At 47.3% G+C, this 26,226-nt stretch overlaps 10 protein-coding genes across 10 annotated transcripts; 4 read left to right on the top strand and 6 right to left on the bottom strand.

Moving 5' to 3' along the window:
• Positions 1-352: 352 nt before the first annotated feature.
• Positions 353-1,300, top strand: N7446_007632 (aromatic alcohol reductase; the record flags this gene model as incomplete). The annotated part of the gene is made up of 1 exon (XM_058516377.1): positions 353-1,300. The coding sequence occupies one exon, from the start codon at positions 353-355 to the stop codon at positions 1,298-1,300; it is 948 nt and encodes a 315-aa protein (XP_058370023.1).
• A 408-nt stretch (positions 1,301-1,708) lies between these two features.
• On the bottom strand, positions 1,709-2,959 carry abnA (putative extracellular endo-1,5-alpha-L-arabinase; the record flags this gene model as incomplete). The annotated part of the gene is made up of 4 exons (XM_058516376.1): positions 1,709-1,962; positions 2,019-2,104; positions 2,161-2,637; positions 2,693-2,959. The coding sequence occupies 4 exons, from the start codon at positions 2,957-2,959 to the stop codon at positions 1,827-1,829; spliced, it is 966 nt and encodes a 321-aa protein (XP_058370022.1). The 3' UTR covers positions 1,709-1,826.
• Positions 2,960-3,428: 469 nt separating this feature from the next.
• N7446_007630 (transcription factor domain-containing protein) lies at positions 3,429-5,765 on the bottom strand (the record flags this gene model as incomplete). Its single annotated transcript, XM_058516375.1, has 3 exons — positions 3,429-5,460; positions 5,513-5,647; positions 5,704-5,765. The coding sequence occupies 3 exons, from the start codon at positions 5,763-5,765 to the stop codon at positions 3,429-3,431; spliced, it is 2,229 nt and encodes a 742-aa protein (XP_058370021.1).
• A 353-nt stretch (positions 5,766-6,118) lies between these two features.
• On the bottom strand, positions 6,119-8,279 carry N7446_007629 (putative copper amine oxidase; the record flags this gene model as incomplete). The annotated part of the gene is made up of 4 exons (XM_058516374.1): positions 6,119-6,254; positions 6,301-7,271; positions 7,323-7,899; positions 7,951-8,279. The coding sequence occupies 4 exons, from the start codon at positions 8,277-8,279 to the stop codon at positions 6,119-6,121; spliced, it is 2,013 nt and encodes a 670-aa protein (XP_058370020.1).
• Positions 8,280-9,488: 1,209 nt separating this feature from the next.
• N7446_007628 (uncharacterized protein) lies at positions 9,489-10,536 on the bottom strand (the record flags this gene model as incomplete). Its single annotated transcript, XM_058516373.1, has 3 exons — positions 9,489-10,203; positions 10,268-10,341; positions 10,393-10,536. Coding segments are annotated over 3 exons (933 nt in total), but the record flags the coding sequence as incomplete, so codon positions are not given.
• A 3,141-nt stretch (positions 10,537-13,677) lies between these two features.
• N7446_007627 (uncharacterized protein) lies at positions 13,678-15,119 on the top strand (the record flags this gene model as incomplete). The annotated part of the gene is made up of 5 exons (XM_058516372.1): positions 13,678-13,833; positions 13,887-13,991; positions 14,051-14,460; positions 14,527-14,594; positions 14,659-15,119. 5 exons carry the CDS (start codon positions 13,678-13,680, stop codon positions 15,117-15,119), a joined length of 1,200 nt encoding a protein of 399 aa, XP_058370018.1.
• Positions 15,120-15,909: 790 nt separating this feature from the next.
• Positions 15,910-17,686, top strand: N7446_007626 (oleate hydratase; the record flags this gene model as incomplete). Its single annotated transcript, XM_058516371.1, has 2 exons — positions 15,910-16,541; positions 16,606-17,686. The coding sequence occupies 2 exons, from the start codon at positions 15,910-15,912 to the stop codon at positions 17,684-17,686; spliced, it is 1,713 nt and encodes a 570-aa protein (XP_058370017.1).
• Positions 17,687-18,853: 1,167 nt separating this feature from the next.
• Positions 18,854-19,564, bottom strand: N7446_007625 (uncharacterized protein; the record flags this gene model as incomplete). The annotated part of the gene is made up of 1 exon (XM_058516370.1): positions 18,854-19,564. The coding sequence occupies one exon, from the start codon at positions 19,562-19,564 to the stop codon at positions 18,854-18,856; it is 711 nt and encodes a 236-aa protein (XP_058370016.1).
• A 2,420-nt stretch (positions 19,565-21,984) lies between these two features.
• Positions 21,985-22,753, top strand: N7446_007624 (glutathione S-transferase family protein; the record flags this gene model as incomplete). Its single annotated transcript, XM_058516369.1, has 4 exons — positions 21,985-22,110; positions 22,171-22,243; positions 22,315-22,489; positions 22,558-22,753. 4 exons carry the CDS (start codon positions 21,985-21,987, stop codon positions 22,751-22,753), a joined length of 570 nt encoding a protein of 189 aa, XP_058370015.1.
• A 779-nt stretch (positions 22,754-23,532) lies between these two features.
• Positions 23,533-25,430, bottom strand: N7446_007623 (NAD(P)/FAD-dependent oxidoreductase; the record flags this gene model as incomplete). The annotated part of the gene is made up of 7 exons (XM_058516368.1): positions 23,533-23,840; positions 23,898-23,987; positions 24,044-24,275; positions 24,332-24,638; positions 24,704-25,064; positions 25,132-25,213; positions 25,269-25,430. The coding sequence occupies 7 exons, from the start codon at positions 25,428-25,430 to the stop codon at positions 23,587-23,589; spliced, it is 1,488 nt and encodes a 495-aa protein (XP_058370014.1). The 3' UTR covers positions 23,533-23,586.
• Between the last annotated feature and the right edge of the window lie 796 nt (positions 25,431-26,226).

Below are 26,226 nucleotides of genomic sequence, written 5' to 3'. Positions count from 1 at the left end.
GAAGCGTATTAAATGGGTAAATATGTGGCGCTCAAGATCCAGGGAAGAGGAAAAGCGAAACCCCCGCCAAGACCTCGACTCGAGGCTTGGTCACGTGGCATAGTATACGGTTGGAGCTCGTTGTTTGTTTGCTAAGATAAGTGATTCATTCGTGAGCCAAACTTACTATAGACCCGGTCAATGAATTTCTATGCTGCAGATGATATTTGTACAATACGAGGATAGTGACGTCATACGTTCGAACCCCGCCCTTGTAACTCAAGCCCAGTGTACCAGTAAATATATCACAGCTTCAAAGTCTCCTGATATAGAAAGAAGCACTTTACTTGTCTCTTCTGCTGGGTCGTCGATCATGCGTGTCGCCATCGCCGGTGGATCCAGTCCGACCTTAGGATCTTCGATTGTATCAGCCTTGCTCGCCACCGAAGGCCGCTATACACCGGTTATACTGTCTCGCAAGAGCAAAACGCCAAGAGAGGAGGAATCCAATAAACAGAACGGTGAGGTTGAAACCAGATGCGTGGACTATCAGTCTCATGCCTCTTTGGTACTTGCGTTGAGTGATGTGGCTGCGGTCATCAGTGTCTTGCTTATCCCAGGGCCCGACTGGGTAACAGCTCAGGTGAACCTCCTTCACGCTGCGGAGGCCGCTGGCTGTCAGCGCTTTGCTCCATCCGAGTTCGCACTCACATCATGGGCTCACACCATGGTTGACCTGTTGGACATCAAAAACACTGTCTGGAACACTGTTCGTGCATCGGTGGATCAAGGCAAAATTGATGCTGCCCGTTTTCCATGTGGAATGTTCATGAATTATCTCGGAATAGGATGCCCAGAGTCGAAACGTACAGATGCCCTGGCCGGCTTCCAAGAGGGTCCGTTCCTGGTTCATCTAGACGGCAACCCGCCATGGGTTGAGGTTCCTGTCCAATCTGATAATACAATGCCAAACATCACAATGACCGACATTCGAGATGTCGGTAAATTTATCGTTGCTGCTCTGGATATGAAGGAGCCGTGGGGTGGCCGTGAGCTAGGAATGGCGGGTGATACTTTGAGCTTTGAGAAACTCATAAATATTTGCCAAAGATATATTGGACGCCCAATTGAAGTCCGCCCAGTGAAGGAGGATGAGCTTCAAGCACGGCTGTCAGCCCTCCTTCCGGACCAGGTTATTCCTCGTATGGAATGTCAACTGGCGATTGTTTGTTCACGCGGCGCATCTGTGGTGCCATCTACACTCAAGTTGTCGGCCTCACACCCAACAACTGTTGATGAATACATGAGGCTCTACTGGTAATCAGACTCCATGTGTGGCACATCGAAAGTCTGACCGTTGGTCATTGTGGTAGTTGAAAATGTATGTTAGCGAAGGGTTACCTCTAGTTCACTCCGTATCTTTTTCTACCCCTGTCATCGGCGATCGGAGTAGGATTGGACCAGTGAGCCTCCTCTTTTTGCCCAGATAATAGGAAACAGCGCCGCTAAATATCCATGACCACGATGCACTTGTTAATATTGTGTGATGTGACCGGCTTCACTGTTGGGAATGTGCTGAAGACAATGGCTACAATAATCCACATAATGGCGATGAAATTCACTATGGGCTCATAGTAGCTCAAGTTAAATGGTCCCACCAAAGTATCTGAGAACATAGCGTTTAGATCCTTCAAAGCGTGATTGAATATGGCGTTCCGCTAAAAACACAATCATTCGAATCGACTGATCTTGTCCTTAAACTAAAAGAGCCTCGCACATACTTTCTGCTCCCCGCAATAGCTGATATGGCAAGGTCACCAAGCAGAACCACATTTGTACAGTTCAAGTTAAACCACGGGCCATCCACTGGAGAAATCAATCTTGTTCCATCCAAACAATTTTTGGCTGTCAGCATAGCCAATTGTGGTATCAACGTAGTGATAGTAAAGCACTGGCCCGTAAGTAGGATCGGTAAACACACCCCTGGGAAATGTTAGTTTAGATACTTCACATACATAAGGTATCGGCTAATGACTTACTGCCCACCGGGGCCATAGACTGTGCCGTGGCTCTCCAGCACAACTGTCCCTCCTCCGCTTGTACAGGCAGTACCGGTCTTGTCGACCTAGAAACAAAGTTAATCAGAGGAAACGAGGATCAATAGAGGAATAGAAAACATACAAATCCACTGGTAGCTGAAGTTGATCTGCAGACCTTGATCTTGTACTCTGCTCCACTGGCAGGACGGGATGTGTCATAGCCACAGCAAGTGCCAGCAGAGTAAAAGAGGTAATAGTAGCTGCCGTACTTGTACATGTAAGCTCCCTCGACAGCATGTGTACCGGAAGAGTCATATGCCACGTTGTAAGAAGACGATGCTACTTTGGTGGCGGCGGAATTCATTGGTGCTTGATAGATATCATGCCAGAAAGAGCCAAAGTTCATGTAGTAGGTACCGCCATCATTGAAGAGATTACCATCGATAGCATTGTATGCCTTGGAAGAAGATGAGGCGATGCCAGTACTTCCATGATCAGTCCAGGAGCCAGACTCCATGGTGGAGGAAGTAGCCAATCCAATCGCTGAATTTTGCGACCCAAAGGTCGAAACAGAGTAGTACACATAGTAAGCACCATTCACGACTTGAGCATCGGGGGCCTGAGTAACATAATATTAGTATATATGCGGCAAGGCGTTGGACGAAAGGTTTTACCCATAGGTCATCACTGCCGTCAAGGTCAATTGACGATCCAGAGGGAAGCATGGACCCAACGGTCGTCCACGGTCCTGAGATGGATGAGGCCTTTGCGTATGAGATCTTATTGCCAGTAGAAAACCGAAAATAGACCTTGTCTGAGGATCTTTGGATCAACGACGGGTCGTGCACATTGCAGGCTCCTGAGCAAGTTCCGGGGTTTGCATATCCATGCGCCAAGGCTGAAAACAGGACTGCTGGCTTGACAGTTCTCCTGAGATGCATTGTAAATGATCCTTCGCAACGTGGACAGAGAGTGATTTACTCATAAACGGGTGGATACCAGGAGCTAGTTATAGAAACATCCGAAGACGTGCATAAAGCACAATTCGTGGAATCCGGAGCCTTGTCGAATCAAGACACGGAGAGATCCCGCGGATAAAGTTGTGGTCATGCAATAGGAAATTTTTTGAGAAGCCAGTTAGACCGATTGGAGCACTTCAGAAATTGCATGAAGACAAGGATCCCTAGCACCGACTGGTGGAATTCCCAAACACTAGCTACAGGCGCCACCATGCAACCGAGACACGCCAAGTTCCGGGGAAATCAAAAATAACAGCAGGCGTTTCTTCAGTCGGATAAAAGGAGGCAAGAATAAGCGAAAGATGAAGCACGCCCGGAATATTGCCAGATATGTCCACTTGTGTTTCAGGTAATGTTTGAATTAAATCATTATGCTTACAACACCCCCTTCTCACAGTAGCCCAGCCATCACTCGTGTCAATGCCTCATCTTCAGCGTGAAAAGCATCCAACGCATTGGGCAAGCGTATATCACTTGAATGAGCCAAGCCCACATCTATGGGAACGTCCGGATCAGTATGGGGGTCGAAATAGAATCCGCCTGCAATCTCAAAGAAGCTACTAAGGTCTTCGCAGCCATTTGTTTCTGTTTCTGTTACTATCCCGGGTGAGATTGGCCAGAGGGTGGTGGATGCGGGCTGAGGGGTAGGCATCCCGGAGGTTTGGTTAAGGCTAGGAGTGTACTGTCCTGGCGACTGTGCTGTGCTAGACCGGGGAGTGGTATCCCAGATTGTGTGTGATGAAAGCAAACTTGTCTGCGAGGTAGAATGCGAATTGAGTTCCGACGTGTCATCCTTTGACTCTGCACCCGTGGCGCGACGAACGGATTGGCGAGCATCGTCTAACCGAAGGTTCAACTGAATCCGCTTCAGACTATGTATGATCTTTTGCAATCTCCGTGAGGTTCGGGCGCGGGTTGCCGAGCGTCGGACCATGTCCACAGCCGTATAAAACTCGGGTCGGCAGGCGTGGCTGAAACGCGAGGGGGCATGTAAAACAGCCAAGAAGAGGGCCGCAAGGGCTGATAACAGAAAGTAGTTGAAGGGCTCCGGACGCTGGAAATAGATACTTGAGACCCGACTGAAATAATCTAGCATGTGCACAGTGCTTTTGGCTGTCTCTACGGCGGTTGACGCGCCCACCAAGTTGTCTGCAATTCGTTCACCACTCAAGAGGTTCTGGCGGTAGACAAGAATTCGGAGCTGATTCGCCTGGAGAGCAAGAAGAACTTGAAGCATCATGGCTCGGTCGGTATGCTCCGATCCCTCAGGCGAGCGCCAGCTTGGATCAAATCGTAGTTCGCGTGGAATTGAACGAATCCATTGCTGGACCTCAGCATCCAAATAGGCGACACCATCCAAAGTGGCAGCCTGTGAGCGATTGGACCAACCAACAACCAACCCCCAGATCTTTGTGCTTAGACGTGCGTAAGAGATCATACAGGTTAGGTATGGCGTGGAATGGCCAGGTTCAGGTAGGTTTACATCAAGATCCGTATCTTGAATCGCAAATGGGAGACCAGTGCCAAAGGACCATTTGCGATCCAATACATAGATGCACCAGAACAATCGACTCGCCCATGTCCACTCCAATTGCCCTGGGAAAACACCTCCTGTCTTCTGCCAGGTGTCTTGACGGTGCAGGCCTAGTTCTGTACTCCCTCGAACTGCCATTCCGATCAGTCGCCACGCGATGACTTCGTCGTCACGATAGGAGTGGAAGATGGACAACAATGTCAATATGAGAAGTTCTTTCATGTCCACTTCGGCGACTTTTAACCTGCTAGCAAACCGGTCTTCGACGCTGTCAGCTAGTTGGGCAGCACGTTCACTGCGACCGTGCGATTCCGCTAGCAAGGCAGTCGCCAGCAAGATCTTCAGAACCTGGGCATCTCTTGCAGAGAACCAATCATCATGGGCGACGTGCGCCAGCGATTCGGAGAGTCCGGTGGTTGAATTGGAGCGATAGTATTCCAACACATACGCACGCACGCTCTCCAAGTCGACACAGGGGTACATGACACCAACCGTGTCCTCATATACCTGCACCAACCGGAGAGTCTCATCTGGGCCTAAGCTTCTCAGAGGATCCCCAGTGGCGACATCTTCGCCTCGATCGGATGGTGCAGGGCTCGGCGCAGCCGTTGACAGGTGTAATTCGTCATGACCATCAATAGCCTCTTCGCCACCCGGGGAATAGGATTGAGGACGATTAAGACCGAACTCTGCACTTGTGGGACCGACATAAGTTGGTGACTTGGGGGCATTCAAGATGCGATGCAGACCGCCCGCGGCCGGGGTCCCTGACGGCTTCGACGAAGCAGGACTGCTCGATTCAAGTTCATGGAGGCGAGCGGAAAGTGTCCGCATTTCCTGGCGCAGAGTTTCCAACTGTCGGTCCACACCTCGGAATCTCGTAGTGGCTCTGGGAGCTGTTAGTCAATGCGTCCTGGATTTTGGGAAGTTTGGGGACGTACTGGTCATCTTTGAGCTCAGTTTGGGCCGATCCACCAGGACGAGCTGTGGCATAGACACACGAGATTTGATCACGAGAGCATCGCGCGCAGACAGAACCACCGCTACATTTCAATTTGCGTCTCTTGCATTCGTTGCTGACATGATCAGTACGCGAGAAAAGAGGCGGGGAAAGAGACAAGGGTGGACACACCAGGCAATTTGAGTATATTTGGCTCTCTTTCTTCGCAACGAATCCTCAGAGTCAGCGAGCATGGTGAGATGTGAAGCTAAAGAAAGAGGAAACTCGGAACTGACTGCGGAACTTCCGGGAAATGTTCGCCCAGAGCCGAGATTCCGAGCTGTGGACCGGCTTGTCTCGGGGAAGGCGAGTCAACTATAGGGAGCCAAATATGTGCAATAATTAGATATGTGCAAGACTGTACGGACTGTAACTTTGGATTTGGATAGCTCCTGGTTATTCTATAATATTCTCATTTCCGCAATGTACAAACAATACGCAGAGAAAGCTCGGCATAAACTTCCTCACATTACTACAAGCATCTCCATAGACTTAACATGGTAGAAGTAAATCCCAATAAGGCTAAATTACAGTTGAACATTCCACTTTAAATGTGCGATTTACGGCAGCATTCCGCGTCTGCTAAGCGAGACGATCCATTCTTGTTGGATGGCACATCGAGCGACGGATTGGCCACGAAGAAGTCTGCAGGCCGGATCATGAGTTGGAAAATCTCCACGGGCCTGGAATCATTAGTTCGGTTCAACTAAGGACAAAAGAAACACTTACATCACTGGCCAGTCCTCGACACGGGGATTGTGGGTAATGCCAAAGGAGTTCCAAACTACCACATCGGTATCGACAACAGAATCACCACGGCGAACTGCATCTGCAACACCTTCAATCTCTGTCTGGCTCTGCAATGTGTAGCGCCCACCAGCGTAGAGCTCTCCGTCACGATGCTTGGTGACCCAAACGTGGTGTTGAGCAAATTGAGCTCGGCGTGCCTGCACTGATTCTGGGTCGGCCAACAACATCTGGGTTGCCAGAGGAATGAATTTGTAGCCCACAGGGTTTCCACTGATGGGATTCGTTTTGTGGGGGTTGACCATCTTGATAGTTCGGTTGAACTGAGGAGCAGCATCTATCCAAGAAGAACGTTCCACTGTCTGCTTAGTGACTTCGTAGAAATTCCCGTTGGGGTTAGTGACTGAGTTCATCGGGACGGGGTGAGATTCCTCGACGATTACTGAGTTGTTTGTGCCATCAACTGCTGGATCAATTCGCACATTGAAGATGTGCTGGTGATTCTGGGCGAGAACGCCCCCACTGACCACATTGCCGTAGTCACTGACCTTGCCAGCATCGATATTGACCACGTTCAAAATACCTGTGGCGCGGGCCTCGACAGTGATACCTGCAGACTGATCGAACTTATAGGCAAAAATGTATTCATAGTTGGCCAGTGTGATGATGAACTGGATAACTAACTCCCGATGCCTGGTGACAACTGCCCGCCCAGTGCGCCAGTTGGAGTGCTTCCAGCCGATTCCATTATCCTGTTCGTGAAGACAGATCGCGTTGGGGAGGGTCTGCGCAGTACCATCTGGTTGGGTGATGATAGCATCAAAGTATTTAATAACTCCAAGACAGTCGCAACCGAGGGATAGGTTATTTGCCATGTTACCACCACCTCCATCGCCAAAGTCAAAGGCCTGCTTCCGATGGAAGGGGGGTCGGGGATCGGCGTAGGGTACCGTCTGAAGGGAAAAGTTAGCGCTGAGCTCACTGGCAAAGATAAATATTCGTACCATTTCGCTTACTGCCAGTCGGTGCATCACACTGCGACCGTCATAAGACACATCGTGAATGGTCGCTCCCTCTCGAGGATTGAAAGCGACACGGAACCGCCACTTCTGCCATTCAACGAGAGATTCGTTTGTAACCCGGAAAGAGGGACCCTCGGGCTGAACAACATTGAGGGGCTTAAGATCCTTGCGGGTACCGTCGGGCATCAGCTCTGGAACATATTCCGAAGGCTTGCAGTGGCCAATGATGTCCTGCTGGAAAGTTTGCTCGAGAAGCCCCTCCCCTTTTCCACCGGTGGCAGGTCGATCAACGCGGATAATCTGTTGCGTCAAAGCGTCCATCACCGGTATAACAGGCAAAGGGAACGAGTAGAAATTGGAGTCCTCGTTTCCAGTTCGCTTGTCTTGGGCAAAGCATAGGGCCTGGAAGTAGCGGCGGTTTTCATCTGTATGATCCAATCCACCATAGGGCCACGGCTCGATCACGACCTCGAAGCCTTCGGGCAAGGTGAAATCTGAGAGGGCCTCCTGGAACAAGGGAGACTTCATGCACTGCTCAACAAGAACATCGAACTCGTTACTTTTGGATGATTAGTCTGGATTCTTGTCCCATTGCTATGGTGTTTCTCACAGTGTCAAACTGGCATGATGCTGCTTCCCCACCACCGTGTGCTTGACGCGCGACTGCGAGACGACATCGACCACTGATTCGTGAAACTGAGGGATGCGGTCTGACCCAATCACATCATACTGACATAAAGCGAGACGTGGAGGCCTCGGGGTCGTTGGGCTGAGTCGACCAGCATGTTCGACTGCCAGGAACTCCAAGAGTAGCGCTTTTGGTGGTTCCTCTAGGAAGATCTCTCGGAAGTCGATGACAACATTCGGGTGTGCGGCCTTGACCACATCACGGGCCAAGTTGGTCTCCGCTGCTGAGAGGATAGAGAGGGGGTGAGACATAATTGCTTTGGATATCAAACTCCTTGTTTGGGAGAGTTCAATATTTATAGAAGGTTGTTGATCGGAAGCTCGGAATTATTTCCGAGAGTCGGAATGAGCGGGGAGAACCGGTATCATTCCGTGATACTGCAGGTGTACAGAGCCCTAAGTTACAGTCAAGTAATGCGAGGAGGCCTATAACAAGACGAAAAACATTTGCCTTTTCTTTGCCTTATATCCGACCGGGGATACTAGCGTTCCTCCATTCTGATATCTTCCCGACCAGGGACTGAACCGCTGCGCGATTAATTGCTCACCTTCTTGGAAGTATGAGAAGAACAGTTACTAATGAAGCCATGTTGTAGTCCGAGTCCGAACTCATATGGTTGGAGGTATTTCTTGTTTTGACTACAGCCACGTCTCTCATGGGTGTTCATATCAGGTTGGGTTACGCTCGGTTGAATTCGACTTGCCAAGAAGTGTAATAATGCGAAATCCTCATGAACATTGAACCATCTTCTGAAAGTTTACTTTGTTTTCATTCAAGTAAAGTATGCTGGCTGCACACGCACTATCCTCCCTGGGTATTGCATCCATTTTGGTCCTATTCTTAGGGAATTCACACTGGATTTAACTTCAAGTTTCTACTGAAGGGAATCCCTCCAGTCCGCATCTCTACGGCTTCCCGTTCGAGGTAAAGAAGAACTATCCGAAATTTGTATTCAAGAGTCAAGTGACTGGTTTTCATTAACACATTTCTAAAAGAAATCTACCATGCTGGAGATGAAGGAAGGCAAGCTCTCGTTCACAATGCCCGCCTGGTCTGTCGCTGTTCTTGTTGCGAAATAACCTTATTTGAGCGGAAAGAAACAACGTTGGCGCCATGTTGGGTTCCTCCCCCACGCTCGTGTTGGTAGGATACGCTTTGCCCTCCAATATCTTACTCTTTCGTTCGTTATCTCTTTCTTTCTGTCTTTCACTTTAGCTAGATAAAAAGATGATTCCGCCTCGACATTTATTTCTATTGATACATTGAGAATCTAGTAAACCCAAGCAAGATCCTCCAGCACTTTAACGCTCAGTATTGTCGCACACCTTATGTACCTGCGAGGTCATGTGATAATACGCCTGTCCCCCACGAGAAAAAGAAGGCATCTAGTTTCCAAATCAGAACAAGGAGAAATGAAATTACTAGCGTTCAATTTGAGAACAAATGACAATATGCGCACATCAGGAGAGATGTTCCAAGTGGCCCTTGGGTATTTTGAGCTTGATTGGATCAATTTCCGGCGGAGTAACCTCTGGCCACTGTGCCTTCACTGGTAACCCTGCCGCTAACCGCAAAGCGTTAAGAGCAGAGCTCCAGACGATGTGTCCAGATCCAGCCTCGTGCCATTCCGTCGAATCAAATACCTCTATGTCCGAGTCTGCCTGTGGAGGTCCTGCTCGCCGATAGCTTCCAATCAAAGCTGGTTCCGATGTCAGACATCTAAGTCCACCGTTACAGGCAATATGAAATCCCACATCGGCAGCGGTCACATCAAGTTCAAGCATGGACATACGGGCAAGGGCATTACGCGCTGCGTTGAATGTCCATGCAATGCCGTAACTGCACAGTAAGTCCTCAGCCGAATATATGTAGCGTGAAAAGGCCGCATCGGAATCCTCAATCATACTCGGATGTTTGAATCCAGTCCTATACTGTAAAGGTGCGACAGTAGGATCATTGGGTATCTTCCAATAAGGCCCCTTCTTAGCACGCGAGGAACAATGTCCTAACCATAGAAGATCCCAAGAATCACCATAAGGCGAGAGTGGGTTATCTTGCTTTGTTGAAATAGCACGTGTTCCGCGAGCAAATTCCACCATTTGATCTTTGAATGTCACATCCCAATCAGAATCATCCTCGAGAATAAGAGCACTGCTATAACCTCGGGCGATCATCCTATGTCATGCATTGAAAAAAATTAGCGGGTAAAATAGAGCATTGATGGGTGGAATTTGCATACGTTTGTAATGCGTTCATATGAGCACGCCACGAGCCGAGAGTATTTGGTCGGTCGAGGAGATGATGTCCAGGTTTCTGTGCAACGAATGAGTGATTTTGACAATTTTATCGGGTCTTGAAACATACGGATGGGTAGGCTTTGGGGTTGATGTCATCTTGTTTGACACCTTCAATCCACTCCACGTCTACCCCTAGAAACGAAGACACCAAGGTGATTGTATCGCGCTTATCCGTCCGATCACTGAGCCCAATTACAAATATATGCTCGAACTATTGCCTATGGTCAATATCAAAATTCCAAAAAGAATCAGTTCCAGTACATACCCCTAAGGTCCTGTTTTTGACTGCCTGATCAGGGGTTACCAGGGGAGGTTCTGATGTAATCCCTGTGTGGCGATCAAACTCTCTTGGCTCCGGGCCCTCTCTTTTATTTATCCAAAATAAAATAAGGAAGCCATAGAATGCTAACAATCCCGTTATCAGAGACTTATAACTGGCTCCGGACAACATATTTGCGATGGAAACATAACGAGAATGCAGAGTGGTTTTTTGCGGGCGGTGATCTCATCTCTCCGCCCCGACCAACACATTATATCATTGGATCCTGTATCCCTTCTTTACTCCAAATCAAGGGGTTAGGTAAACATTCGGGTTCGATGCGACAACGTGAAGTGAAGTGTTCATGCTTTTGAATGGGTTTACTGGTGTTTTTCTCGCCCTTTTTCTTCTTTTTATTTTTAAAAAGGAAAAAAGATATAGTTCGTCTAGCCTGAGCCAGTCTCTGATTTTGACACCAAAAGACCCATTCGGCCTCATTACTATCTGCGAGTGTCATATCCTCTTTTTAGATATCACGGTGAATAATAAAATATCTGTCTATATATCTGACACTCATTACAGTGGAATGTGTAAGCCACGCGGGTCACATTGGAGGGTTTGGCTGCATAATAGATCATTTGTATTGTCAGGTACGGAACTCGGGTGACTCGTGAAGCTCATAAATGCTCAATCATAGGCGCTAGAATTGCGTTCTGTGATGCTCGCGCCTTGTTCTGATAGAAGTTATTGGCATTAAATCCGTAAGGAGAGTGCAGATCGTCGCAATTCGTCACCTTTGACTCTATCAATACTACTAAGCCATGAATTAAGTCTTTGGGCAGCACTATAGTCGGTCGCGTCTTCTAGAGCGAAGTGAGTGACCGGGGCTGGTGTCAATCCGCGTCTATCTAACCAAGTTATGTTGGTGAAGATGAGAGGCTCAGGAGACAAAGACTGAGTAGGCAAAGACTGAGTGGACAAAAACTTGCTAGATAAGAGTTTCCTTGCTGAGCAACTATTCTAACATGGGCTATTTTATACTGTTCTACCCATAAATGTTCTTATCTGAGCGTTGATTTGTTTCCCGTATTCCAAGATCCGCCACAGCGGGGCAACAATATAGGGTGCAAAGTAAATTCCACGTAGGATGTTATAGTTTGGATTAGAGGAGTAAAGGGAAAACAATCTGCTATCAGTGACAAATTTTCTAAACTAGTCAAAATATACTCCGCATATCGAAGCGATGTTGACCGTCGGACCTGATGAACAGTACGATGAGACGGACTGACACCTACAGCGGACCCTGAAGACACGCTAAAGCTATGTGAAGCGTAGATCGTAGGTAGTTACACCCAATTGAAGTACGTACTTAGGTAGCTAGACAGATACGCTCAAGTACCACCGTAGAGACCGTTGCACTTAGTATAAGTTGGTACTCGATGGAAGGTGCATTTGTCATCGGCTCAATACGCGCACAACAACAGCTAGTTCCACAAATCCTCAATTGTGAATAACTGTATTTAGTCCAGCGTAGCAGTTCCAAGGAAGTAAACCACGCAATCCGCATCTAGACCGAATCATGGGTGTATAATAAATAATAGGGTCCAGAAATACAGAATAATTCACGTTAACTTTCACCGAACAAAGCGCAGCACCGAGAAGATATTCAGTTCCGGACACAAATGATTGATATTCAGGGTTAGACATTGTTTTCAGGGCAGCGTAATAGAGAGGCTCTGGAAGAGCATAAAATCAGCCATATCCTTCACTGAGGCTCTAGTAAGCTCGTGGAAAGAGAATATAACCTTTCTCCCGAAATACAGTGCGCTCAATGGAGACAGGAAGACCTAGTGCCTCGGCACGGGTAAAAAAGTCTCCTGGCGAGGTGGCTAGTCAACTCCAGTTAGGGATCCTTTACAGCATGGTTGGTCAAGAGATAGATATCAAAAATCTGTCTAACATGATAGCTCATTTGTAGTTCCTTGAGTATCGCCAACCGATTAAGGGTTGGCTCATGCGGTTGAGTCCCACAGATGTTGAATTGCCTTGAGTTCTTGTCAGCGCTAAAAAAAGTCATACAACAGCAGGTGTAATGAAAAGCAACTTGACAGCCTAGATTTACTATTCGAAGATATCGTGGACGCTGTCGCCTTCGCGAGTTCTAGAAACCCTTCTTAGGCCCTCATATGAGACCACGTGGTGGATATCTATGTAACACAATGGGTTTCGCACTCCGGAGATGATAAAGCCTTAGGCAATGCTGAACAACAGTATGAATATATCGCGTGACAAGATATAAAAAAGCAAATGCTGATACCAAAAAAACATTCATCCGCCGGATGTTACGCAGTGGTGGTATATATACCACATCTGGTATAATAATTGCATAAGAGAGAGGGATATCCCAGGGGAAACAAGATCCTGCCAACACCACATCACTAAGCTTACTTTGCGAGCAGTTCGATTGACGAAGCTCAGAGACATGGAACTATGATTGAAGGCGGACTGTCAGTCGCCAAACTCGGCCCAACTCTTCGAGTGGTAAAATGAGTAGCCGATCATGTCTCACTCGGTTCTGCATGGTAAACCAGCAGAACACATCTAGACTCTTGGAAAAATTGTATCCTCATGAGAATTGAGCCTCGGTAGTCACGGAAACCCCCTGATTTCCAGCAAGCGAGCAGTTACCATCCAGTGAGAATGGCCGTCCCGCGTGTAGTGGGGTTGTAGCGCACGCCAAACCACACTAGCCACAACGGTGTGGGCGCTAGCCTAATGCTCCTTGAAATTTTGCAGTTTCGGCACGGCACGCGAGAAAATCCTTCCCTAGTATGAAAATACTTCTGGGCTGCTAGTGGGTTCTGTAGGTTCCGACAGAGCGAAATCTCCACACACCGGCATTTCGAGAGCATGATTACGGGAAACTCGTGCATATGTACTCTATACCCATTTTGGCACTGTCGATCTCTTGGTGTCATCTTTTAATGGCACCCAGAGGTTTCTGGAACTCCGCACTACCCAGCTTCCAAGTTTTCCTGGCTGGGATTTGAATTCAGGGGAAAACAAAACCTCGCCGCGTATGAGAGTCTCAGAATGAGCAGCGATGAGGACCAAAGGAACTTGGCGATCAAGGTTGTCGCAGCCCTATTTATGTCGATAGCATGTGTGGCTGTGATACTACGATGCTATGTCCGCGGCTGGGTAGTGAAGGCATTTGGATGGGATGACGGTGCTATGGTGATGGCCATGGTAACTTGTTCCCTTTGGAAAGCTTGAAATGCAGCCTACTAACCTCCAGTTAGTTCTGGTATATATTCTTCTCTGGGTCTATGATTGGCGCAGGGTTGCATGGCAATGGGCGGCACTGGTATAGCCTCGAGCCGGAGGAGCGAGTGACCGCCATGGAGGTAAGCTCAACTCATGGAGTATGATTCGTAAGACACTTCCCTGACTCGTTTGTGAATAGTACTGGTGGTTCTGCGAAATTGCTTTCTGCTTCGCATCTATCTTTTGCAAGATCTCAATTTGCATTTTCCTAATGCGAATCTGCATCAAGCGAGTCCATCTATGGCTTCTCTATTCTGTCATGACCATGACGGTCCTTGCTGGCCTGGTGTTCATGTTCCTGATGCTCTTGCAATGCAAGCCACTTTCCTTCTTCTGGACTCGGATGGCCCATCACCCAGTCGTCAACATCCAAGGCGAAGGCTCCTGTATCAACATGGAAATCATTGTTGCCATGACATATGTTTACAGTGCGTTTGCCGCAATGTGCGACTTTACTGTTGGTATTCTACCAATCTTCGTTGTGCACAAATTACATATGAAACGCCAGACGAAACTGGCTGTAGTCGGAATTTTGAGCATGGCTTGCATGTGTGTAACCACTCCTATTCAAATCTTGGGATCTTGGGATTGGACAGCAACTAAACTCTGACACAGTGCATCCTCCGCCGTGATTGTTCGTATACCGTTTGTGAAAACGTTTGATGATTTGGACGACTTTTTGTGTACGCTCTCTTTCTACACTTGTCCTTGAGATCTCTTGCTTTAACGAATGCTAACTCACCAAAGATGCTACCGTTCAGATTGCCTACTGGTCAAACTTGGAAGTGGGCCTCGGTATTACTGCTGGCAGTCTCGCAACCCTCCGTCCGCTTCTGCGCCACTGGCTCGGTACACACGCAGATCCATCATATTCCGCTGGTTTCCCAAAAGAATCTTTTGGGCGTCCAACTGCCGCGAGTAGGCAGCGACCGATACCATTAGGCTCGATGGGAGCGAATGAGCGAAGCGAGTTAAGACCCGATAAACTGGCTGTCATGGTGACAAATATCGAGACCCAAAGAGATTTGGATGGTTCTTGGCCACACTCATCCAGCCCGAGTGATAGCGTGGAAAGGTTGACTGTACAACAACAAACATTGCCAGGAAAAATGGAAGTTGGTATCCGGCAGACATTTGAAGTTACACAAACTACTGATGATGGCTTTTACGGCGAAGGATCCCATTGGACAGCGAGAGAGCATGTATGATAGGCAATTCAAAATCGAAAGAGTGACTTACTGCGAGCTAAACTAGTGGAACATAGAATACTAATAAAACCGCTATGCTACCTCTGAATCTCTGGTATTTCCTAACATCCGAACAAAAACAACCTCTGCCGAATTGAACCAGCAGCGTAATAGACGAAGTTAAGAACCGTGCCCTTTAAAAGTTCTTAATTTTTGACTGACTGTCACTCACCACTCGTAAAAAGGATATTTGTTACACTATATCTTCAAATGTCTTTCTGAAGAGAATAGGGGTACTGAGGCGGTGGCCCGGTACATCTGTTAGGCGTCGAACGTCTCAGAGTTTTTTGGTTGGGTTGCTGGCGAGGATAACATCGATCAAAGTACATCTTAGTATGTCTTGAATCACACAAACAGCGAGGTTGTCATTCCTCGAAAACGGGACTTTCTTAGTTTAGTAGTGATGTTGTTGTATACATGTGACTGGAGACTGTGACAAATGTTGATGATGACGTCACGGAACCGCTTCGCACTAAGCTGTTGGTATCAATTGAGATAACGTTAAGTTCGCCTTAACATGAATTTTCTGAAATTACGCAACTTTCAATATTTTCAGCATTTGTCGCTTGTCTACTATGCCCTGATTCCTTTTACCCAAGATGACCCTTGCATGTGGAAGCGAACCATGGTTTTCTTCCTAACTGCCCAGTGGCTACAGTCAAGACAATGTTTAGACTTCTATGACTGACGGACCCGAACGTCACGTATCGCCACCATCTTGTGACTTCGTCGATTGCGGTGGGACTGACTCATGCGCGATGTTCTTTATAATGTCCGATATGTGTACATTGCACTAGTCTTCCACGACACTCGAATCTACTTCGCCTACAGCCACTTTATGGATAGTTCAGCACGATACGACCGACGCTTACCAGGAGCAACTGAGGCCTGGATCCTCGGAAGTGGAACTGCGTCTCTAGCATCCGCAGTTTATCTGATAAAGCTTGCTCATTTACGTCCTTCTGCTGTGCATATCCTAGATGAACACTTGTCCTTACAGCAAGCAGTACATCAACAAGGTAGTGCGCATGCAGGATACGACCAATTTGCGGAATGCCTTCCTGTTCCCGTTGGATCAGAGTTGAGAGAGGTTCTCGATATGATTCCATCCGCAGTGGCGGAAGGCCGCTCCTATCTTGATGACATCCAAGAAGAGGAGGAAAATCTCGCGATGAACAGAAAAGGTGGTACCTGTTTTATCGCTCAAAATGGCGGAGCCTTCAAACACCTACCCACGAAGTCGCTGAACATAGGCTGGAGCCACAGAATACATATGATGCGGCTTCTTCTGAAAGGGGAGAAAAGCCTGCAAAAAAAGGATATCCGTAGTTTCTTTCGGGAAAGCTTCTTTGAAAGTACATTTTGGACAATCTGGTCAACTCAGTAAGTAACTGCACTGCCTAACGCATTAATACCCTGGTTAACTTTAGAAATGTGAATCTATAAGATTCGGTTTTCAGCCCTGGCACAGTGCCACAGAATTTAGGCGTGCTGTTAGGCAATATTTATCTGACTTCTACAGCTTAAGCATTTTGAGCTGCCTAGATCTCACAGGTCATTATCAGTACGAGGCAATATATCTTCCCATTTATTTCTTTCTCCAGAGTCAAGGCGTGGACTTTCAGTTCGGCATCAAAATTCGGAATATCGAGACTACGGTTGACCAAAACCGTCATACAATCAGTCGCCTAGCCGTTTCTCAGCACGGACTTGAGTTCAAAAAATTTCTAGGATACAGCGACATCGTCATTGCTACACCGGGCTCAACGGTCTCGGGATCTGCAATTGGAACGAATGATCTCCCGCCAGCTTGGCTTTCAATTGAAGCGAGAGATCACCTCGACGCGAACTGGGCACTATGGTTAGAAGCTGGCAACAAATACCCCGATTATGGCAATCCTTACACTTTCTGCACACGCAAATCCGAATCTATATTAGAATCCTTCACTATCACAACAGAGCACATCGGATTTGTCGAATATCTTCAATCTCTATCGCAATGCCAATCTCAGGCTGGTGCAATTATTCTTATGAAGAAAAGTGGCTGGGGCATGAGGCTTTGTCTCCCTGTCCAGCCCGTGTTTGCTCAGCAGTCGCGAGACGTCCGTGTCCTCTGGGGGTTTGCGCTCTTTCCCGAAAATGAAGGCGAACATATCAGAAAGAGTATGTTGTTTTGCTCCGGTGCAGAAATCATGTCCGAGATCCTACATCATCTGGATCTCCCTGGTGAAGTGGCCACAGAAGTTCTACAGCGTTCTATTACCATTCCACGCGCGATGCCGAGGATGAGCTCAACATTATTGACCAGGTCCTTCGAAGATCGCCCTTGCATTACCCCAAAATCAGTCGTCAATCTCGCCCTAGTCGGCCCTTTTGTCGAGACTCCACGGCGCACTTGTGTGGACACAAGCTATGGTATTCACGTAGCACGGATAGCTGTATCGCGTCTTATGGGCCTTCAAGAATGGCCCAAGGAACATTCGCGCCCGTCAATCTCGAGGGTTTTGATTACTCTTCTGAGGAAGTGAAACCACTGGAAAATTGTTGGTTTTTATGTAGTCCATTTTAGCACAACCCAACTTACTTAATGCTCGGATTACTATTTTAAGGCTTAAGTGAATAGGTTGATCCTACCTACCATACATCAGTAGATATAGATATGCCGTATATAGCCGTAGACTTACAATCGGGACCGTTCCTGACAGGGCTGCTCTCTAAGCCCTGGCCCCTTGGCCGGTATTGGATCCCCCCTTACATGAACCCCCTTCGTGAATCAATAGACATATCGCATATGCTTATAACACAGTGTGAAGTCTACCGATTGGCGTATTACAAAGGTGGATGTGACTAAACTCATGGGTCCAGCCAATAGCGACACATTGACAGACTATAGTATAGGAACAGGCATTGTGGCCGCACTATAAAGGTCCTTATGGCTATGAACGACCTTTTACTTGATATTGTTTTAATAGTTAGGCTGGGACTAGAATTTTTCTGTGTGCGTTCCCCGAGGTTGGATTGAGCTGAAGATAAGAACCAGAGACCTTGAGGATAACTAATTACTTATCCAGCTATAGGCATGCAGGTGGAAGCCCAAGACATGCATCTTTTATGAACGATAACTAGTTAAATCCGAGACTGAGTGATAGTATGGAGATTGAAATCGAGCTACGCATGCGCTGGTAACGGCGTACACACCTTAGCCTTTCTGGTCTAAAAGATTTAATAGTCATTTTTCCAACCCAATGAAGGTAAATAGTCTCACATAGAAACAGAGAACGGTCAAACATCATCCGAATAAACCGAATCATTTCGGTCCAGCCAAACGGCTAGACCATCATACTCTTCATGCACTAACAAAATGCCCGCCTTTTTATCCTCGGACACTTTGGCCCAACTCTGTTTATACAACTCAGTCGCATTCCCAGGTATGAACAGATGAAGCTCTTGGAAATATGGCACCTGGCTGCTCGAAAATTCACGAAACAAAATTTGAAGGGCCTTTGCCTCGTCGTCCGTTCCATATGAGACGAAAGAAAGATGCGAGACAGAAGCGGGTACAAGATCGATCAATGAAGCGAGACGGTCTGCCGTAGCGGCATTGTGATTGCACACTGCAATTTTAAGGGGTAATTGGAGCCTTCGTAACCTCTTAAAGCCATGCAAAGATGCTTCTCCAGGAGCAAAAGAGTCGTTCATTTCCTCTCCCGTGTCTTCAACCATAGTGCTCTTTGACTCGTAGAGCATGTAAAGCTCCTCCAGGTTACTCCCAACCCCCGCTCAATATCCTTGAGCATCTTGCATATATCCCAGACCCCCGGATTTCCTGAATAACTGTACACGAAGCTCTTGAGATTTGGAGTGTGTTGAACGAAGTTCCCAACAGCCATTTCATCAAGATGAGTGTCACGAAAAATAACATTTTCAAGGGCTGCATATTTACCAGCAGTGTTTCTATAGTTGTTCGCACTTTTGCACCTCTGAGCTTCAAAAGATTGGAGGTATGGCAAGGTTAGGAAAGGAGCTGCCATGTCTATATCGAATTCAGTAGACATTTCACGTTCATTTGCTTCCAGGAGAGTGACTTGAGAAAGACTAGACTTGCTGCCTGGTAGTCTAGACTTTTGAACCACGGTGTCGAGAAGTTGATCGGATGCCGCAAATGCTCCGTAATTCCACTGTTCAGGTAGCCGGAGCCGCCGGAGATTTGGAAGAAGAGTCAAGACAAACGTGGTACAGTGTTGCGAGTACTGCCCCGTGTTCAAGTCCTCCTCGATTGCGGCATAGTATTCCTTCCAGTCAAGGCCGGCTCGCTTGAGATCGGAAGAATTTGCAAGAAGACTGATCACAGCTTCCTCACGACCTTCACCGGGGGTTTCGTTGGCTGGGGCGCTTCTAGTTATCATTTCCCGGCGTGCGCCTTTTGTACATTGGCAGTCTTGGTCAAATTAGGCCTGTTCAATATAACGGGCTATAGCAGGCTCCGCAGCAATGCGCGCAATCAAGTTGAACGCCGAGCTGATGTTGTCTGGGTACCATAGAAGCCAACATAGCCTATCTTTCGGAAACCTTTGTCGAGGACCCAGCTTGTAGTACTCGAACTTCTCATAATGCTTGCGGAGTTTGCTGAGTTTGTTATAGTGCCGAATGAACGGAAGGCAAAGTGCATGGCACGTTTTGCATGCCAATGCCAAGCTCTCGAAATCACCATCGGATAAGACATATATTATAATCTCACGCAGGAGCTCCGTTGGTATATGCAAAAGCCACATCGGAGTTAGCCAAAAGGGGGAGTGGACGTATGACGAAATCGTCTTGGCCTAAAGCCAGGAACCCACATTGAAAATTACCTTGCGTGCAAGAAGAGGAAGACATACTAAATTCCAACAATTTCCTTTTTCTTAATTATGAGATTTGGTGCAATGATGACAATTTTCGTCGACTGGCAGCGAATTGGGAAGTGTGTGACGTGAAAGTACTCCTGGCACTTCGGTTTCTTAAGTTAATGTAATTCACTAGTGAGCTGCGCACCCTACCCAACCTATCAATTTTAAATGCATTTATCTCAACCAAAACGCCATTAAATTTAATAAGCTGAAAACGAGTTCTATTAAGACATGTAGTTAATTTATGACCCTGAATTCCACATATACTGCATTTCGGTAAGGCCCTCGTACGTGGCTGTAAAGGTGCGGGAGCCGATTCTGCCTCACGGGGTATTTGTGCTAAAACGGCTTGCTGTGGCTGTGCGACTAAGGTAGAGGCCTCTAAAACTGATAGACCTTCCTCGAAAGCTATTTGCTGTGTAGATCGAGTCCTTCTTCGCTTCTTCGTCTCGTTTGCAGCGCGTAAATCGCTTACTTCTTTCTCGAGAATAGCTGCCGATTGTATTATGATTTGATAGGCTTTTAAGACCTAATTTATCGCGTAATTAAGTGGACTCGGAGGGCCTTTTGAGCGCTGTTTTAGCAAAGCTTTAATTGAGGAAGCTTATTTTTGTAATTAGACGTAGTTCGACGGCGTTTTTGGCTCCCACTCGCTTCCTCGGCTCGAGGGGGGTGTCGGGGTTCGAAGGCGAATATCGAGCTTCGAGATCCCTCGACCGGGGTTATAAGGCATTAAACTAGCGGCGGCGAAGCTATTCTTAATAGTCTCCGATTTAAATGCCTCGATTCGCGCGGACGGGTAGACTTCGAGGAAGTCTAGTTTATCGATATAGTTGATTCTAGACCGTATTTTTGACTCGATAAGCTAACTATACGCGCGCTTTAATACCGCAAAACAGCTAATATCGAGAGGCTGTAAAAGGTGAGACGAGTGCGGAGGCATATAAATTGCGATAATATCGTTCTTTTCGCAAATTTGATCAAACTCCGCGGTTAAATAACTTTCGTGGCCGTCGAGTAACAAAAGTCTATACTTCCCTTTCGTCCGGGATTCAGCTCTTTGACTGAAGGAGCGGCAAGAACCTTGTCACCCTTACTGGCGGATTGCACTACAATGCACACATTGTAGCCGGCCTTGAGAGCAACATTGAGCGTTTTGAACCCAAGGAAGCCGGTAGCACCGGTGAGGACGAGGCGATCGCTGGCCACCATCTTGTTGGAAGTCCGTAAGAGAGGATGAAGAAAAGGTAACTTAAAGAAGTGACTTCAAATGAGGATATAAGACTTTCACTGATCTGGTGGGATCTTGTCTATCCATTGACTAGCCGGTTTAGAGGTCAATTTATAGCTTCTAAATCTCTCTATTCTTTACCGGACCTTTGAGATCAACTTAATGTTTGCATACTGGCGTGCTTTGAAATCAGCTTGGTGCATTAAAGCCGTTTCCTATGACACATTCTGATGGATTCATAATGTTGCGTGCTTTGAAATTGACATATTGTTTGCAGCCAAGATCATTTGAGGCAAATGTATTGTTTCATCGGGAAGTGGATTAACTTTATTGGCTCTTAAACATTTTCGCTTCTGATTCGCCATTTGCGATTGGTGGGTCGTGCGTGGGTCGTGGCTTGAATTACTTCCCCTTCGGGTAACTTTCCTTGTCGTGGCAAACATCACAATTCAAGCATCACAATTGTTAATCCACAGGTCTGACATCTAGAATCGTTGACGTCAGTAGTAAAATAGAGTAAGCTTGTCCGTTTGGACATCGTGACTTTGTCCATGCCTATTAGAAATACGCTGCAGTAGTATGTGGATGCGAAATGCCTATAAAGGCTGCACTAGTGCCCCGCCTCTGAAATTGCCATTGTCAAGATCAAAATCAAGCAGCCCGTTTAATTATTGTTGTCCATTTGAATTTGGTCGTTATTTCCACAAATATGGTTCTTCAACTTATCGGCGCTGCTACATCTTGGAATACTTTGCGCGTACGTCACGTCCTCTTCGAGAAAGGGATTCATGATGTCGAGTTGATCGATATAAACGTCGCGAATGGGGATCAGAAAGTTGGTCACCCTAACTTCCTGCGTTCTTGAGAATGAATTGTCTGACATTTGCCTTCCTAGAAACCGGAATATTTGGCCAAGAATCCCTATGGCAAGCTCCCGGTGTTGATCGATGGGGATTTGACTTTGTCCGGTAAATGCAATCTTTACACTTTGTCCCAGATATGGCATTTTGATCAGTTTTCTGATGCCCTTTTTATCTAGAATCCCGTGCCATCGCTGTGTATTTGGCCGCGAAATGGAAGACCTCCGGGGAGTCGCTGATTCCAGAAGCGACAAATCCTGGCGCTATTGGGCTGTTTGCGCAAGCTGTATCGGCAGAGCTAACTCAGTTCGATCATCTTGTTGAGCCGTTAATCCTCAAGCATGTCATCGCTAAGTAAGTGACTATCTGGGTTTGAGTCGCGAGAACCGGTCCAGAGGATTCCTCTAATTGCGAAAGTGTAGATTTACTCAAACACCTGTTCCTGAAAACGAGACCTTTCGTGGTTTGGCGAGTCTGGAACCCAAACTTGACATACTGGATGTCATTTTGTCGAGACAGCGTTACATGGCTGGGGATCAGTTCTCCCTGGCCGATGTATTCTATATGCCTCTCCTGCACTTGCTCGTAGGCCTAGGCTTTCAGGATCTCATCTTCTAGAGACCCAGTGTGCATATATGGTGGGAGGCTGTGAGCGAGCGGGAGGCTTGAAAGAAAGCCGTGGTGCCTTTCAACAAAGCGTATGGATTTTAAGGCAATGTGGTGGGATGGCCTGCATGTCCTTTTTGCAAATGACTTCTCAGGGCTTCATCCCATATCCTAGGTTTATAGATGCTCGGTATTTACCTACTGTAGTGGTGGAACCAGTGTCAGTACCATATTAGTGGCCTGAGGTGTCACAAATGCCTCAGGGGAGATGCAGTCTTCTCTCGGGAGAGATATTAACATCATCCATCATCATCCCAATATGAGTACAGTTCTTCACCAGATTCTTCATTCATGATATAGTACCAAATCCAGTACGCATCGCCACCTATAGAGATCGCTCTCTACGCTCGAACCAATCGTGGGAGTGGTTATTTGTCTTCTCTCTCCATTGATATGGACCCGTCTGCTATGCCAGACAGCCATCGTGCCATCCCCATTTTACTATCTAGCAAATTCCCCTAAGTTGTCTTAATGTCATGCGTGACACAACGGACGAGATAGTCTTTTACCCTAAAAGCATTTAGTGGAACAGAGTATTGCTGTTGAATTCAAGGCTTCTTGAAACGTATTTCAAAGACTTGTGTGACTCCTGCCTTTTCCACAAATTCACATTCGGACAGGGCTCTTGTTATTCCCGTCTACGATTTACTACTGAGTTGGCTTGAACAGTACAATTCTCGTGTTGAAGTACATTTCGTGCCCTCGGGTTTTGAGTCTAGATCTAAAGAGGGAATTTCAGCTCTCTAACGACAAGCCTGTTACCCATCCATGATCCGCCATCTGTCCTAAGACCTCGGGCGACCGGGGATTTTGTTACAAAAGGGTTTCTTTGCACTTTCTAGACAGTCTTTGGAGTTCTTTTCGAAAATGGCGGCAGAATTTACCTTTTGGAGAAAACTGATTCGTTCGGCCGTTGCCTGGAATGGTTTGGGTAGAGGCGGGTATGCTGCAACGAGGGAGGGAGGAGTGTACTTGATGTTCAAGGCATCCAAAATCAGTGGTGTGATGTGGGCGGCAGAGAGTAGAATACGGGGCATGCCTTGAGCACTATATGTCAGTTTGACAAAACAGTCGACCTCACACAGGCAACACGTACCGTGACCTGAAAAGCCAGCCGTAACAAAGTGTCCATCCCGATTTGGAATATCACCGACGAAAGGAAATGCGTCGATACTCATCGATTCAACTGTCAGATTTGTCAGTACATGCTTCCAACTCCTGGAGAATTACAGGGAGGCCTACCACCCGACCAACAGCCACCCTCGTCAACGTTCTTTGCTAACTCTGCTGGATGGTTACCAGGCCATCCCACCACGTCCAACTCAGGCCACGATTGGAAGAATTCCGAAGCACCCTCGAATTGTTTATCCTCTTCGTCGTTCGGGGAACAATCTTGAGGAGAGTGTACAAGAAGAGATCTTGCTCCGCCAACAATGATGCTGTTGTAAGGTGGTGGAAGTTGAAGATGATAATTCTAGAACCGTTAGTTTCTCAACTTATTGTCTGCCACGGCTTTGGGAGTCCACAGACATTCACGATACTGTCCCAATGTTGGGCACCTGTGTGTTTGATGAAACCTTCTGGTGCTTTGATGGATGCCAAAGTCGCTCTACTTCCAAAGATGAGATTCCCGAACTCCGGTAAGAGGTGAGAAGCCCATCGATTTGTCGCATGCACCACGGTTTTCGTTCGTACATCACTTCTCGCAGTCTTGACAGTGATCCAACCGTGGTCGTCTCGCTGTGAGACACTCTCAGCTGGCGTATGTGCTTGGAGGTTCAAACTACCTGCTTTGAGTACTATGCGGAGCAGGGCATGAACAAACTTGTATGGCCATCTGTGAAAAGTCAGTCACCTTCAAATGAAAGGATATAGGCAAGAGGATCTAGCCAGAGAACTCACACTTGACCGGCGGGATGCACCACTGCCCCCAGGCACGCCTTCATCTGGGTGAATTCCTCAGCTGCCTTGGTGTCTTCAATTAGCCTGCAAACCCTGACCACCTCGTTGTCCTCCCCATGGTCATTCTTCATTGCTTCGTACGCGCCTTTCAGTCGTACCCAGGCTTCATCCGACATGGCTGCATCAAATGTCTCACCAAGACGAAAGCACACTTCCTCAGCTATGTCCTCTTCGGCCAGAAGATCCTGAAAAGCTAAAAGGTGCGCCATTTCGTGATTGATGAGCCCCATCGCTCCATCGGGCCCGAATCTAGCAGACCATGCCGGATAGCGCGAATAGGCATGCGGCCTCAGCTGCCCTCCTGAGTTAACCCTTTGTTAGTTCCGACAACGCCCAAGCTGCAATCAAGGACCGTAGGAAACCCCTACCATTGCGACCTGTCGCGGACCCGCAAATATCTCGAGCCTCTAGCATGAGAATTCGGGGCTTTTGGGCATCGTTTTCCGTGTACTAGGAGTTTTGTTTAGAACATTCCTCAAGAGTCTAGGGCATGTAGCTCCCTTGCCTTGTTAAGCCAGTATGCCGTTGTTGCACCGGCATATCCACTCCCTATGATTATGACATCTGTCTCCTTTGGTAAATCTTTGGTCGATCGAAAATCTCGGAGAGCAGAGCTGGCCTCCTCGATCCAGAAGGACTTCGTCGGGTTACTGATTGGGAGAACCATTATGGCGATAAGTTAACGGAAGAGAGTTAGAATGTTGCCGCACTGACTTTGCGACCAGACTGATAATCGGGTTCAAACGGTGTTAGTCCGCTGATCAAAAGTAGTCCGGCTACCAAGTGCCTATTCCTTCATGTTATCTGGACCGGTTGCAGAACAGGCCGCTAAAGCCGGTCGCCAAAGCCGGTCGCCAAAGCCGGTCGCCAAAGCCGGTCCCCAAAGCCGGTCGCTAGTGCCAGTCAACGTAGAATCTATGCCCATCGTGCCGTAATATAACTGGTACCGATTTGTATTTCTTACTTGGGACTTTTCGAAAGAACCATTTCAAAGCATGGTTATGAGATATGATTGGTGACCGTAGAAAGGATTAACAGGCTCAAAAAGCAACGAGGTCCTATTTCCGTCACTTAAGTTGCCACTTCGAGTATTTGTTTTCATGTCTAGATACTCGTGAAATTCATCTAATGAATACAAAGAAAGCTTGGTCAATTAATACGCCGTCACCAGCGCCTGAGTTCCCAAGTTCAGCGAACGATTTCACCAACGAATACAACTGAGCGCGTGCCACGACTAAATGAGAAGCTAGTTCAGGACCTTCAAGAAGTAGACTATCTATATCACTGTGTAGGATGCCATATTTAGCGATCTACGGATGCCAATACGCTCTTGGCCCAGCAACTTGAAATCTGCGAGGGAGACGTTAAGAAGTCTCTCGATCGTAGAGCTATTGCAAAAGCCCCAATAAACTGCAGAACTATTCTTGAAGCGGATCCGATAGTGTTTCGTTCCGCAGATACTA

Source organism: Penicillium canescens (assembly GCF_028828765.1).
Source record: "Penicillium canescens strain IBT 15451 chromosome Unknown utg000005l_segment0_segment0, whole genome shotgun sequence".
Classification (NCBI taxonomy): Eukaryota; Fungi; Ascomycota; class Eurotiomycetes; order Eurotiales; family Aspergillaceae; genus Penicillium; species Penicillium canescens.
This window is presented reverse-complemented; position numbering and strand designations above follow the sequence as displayed.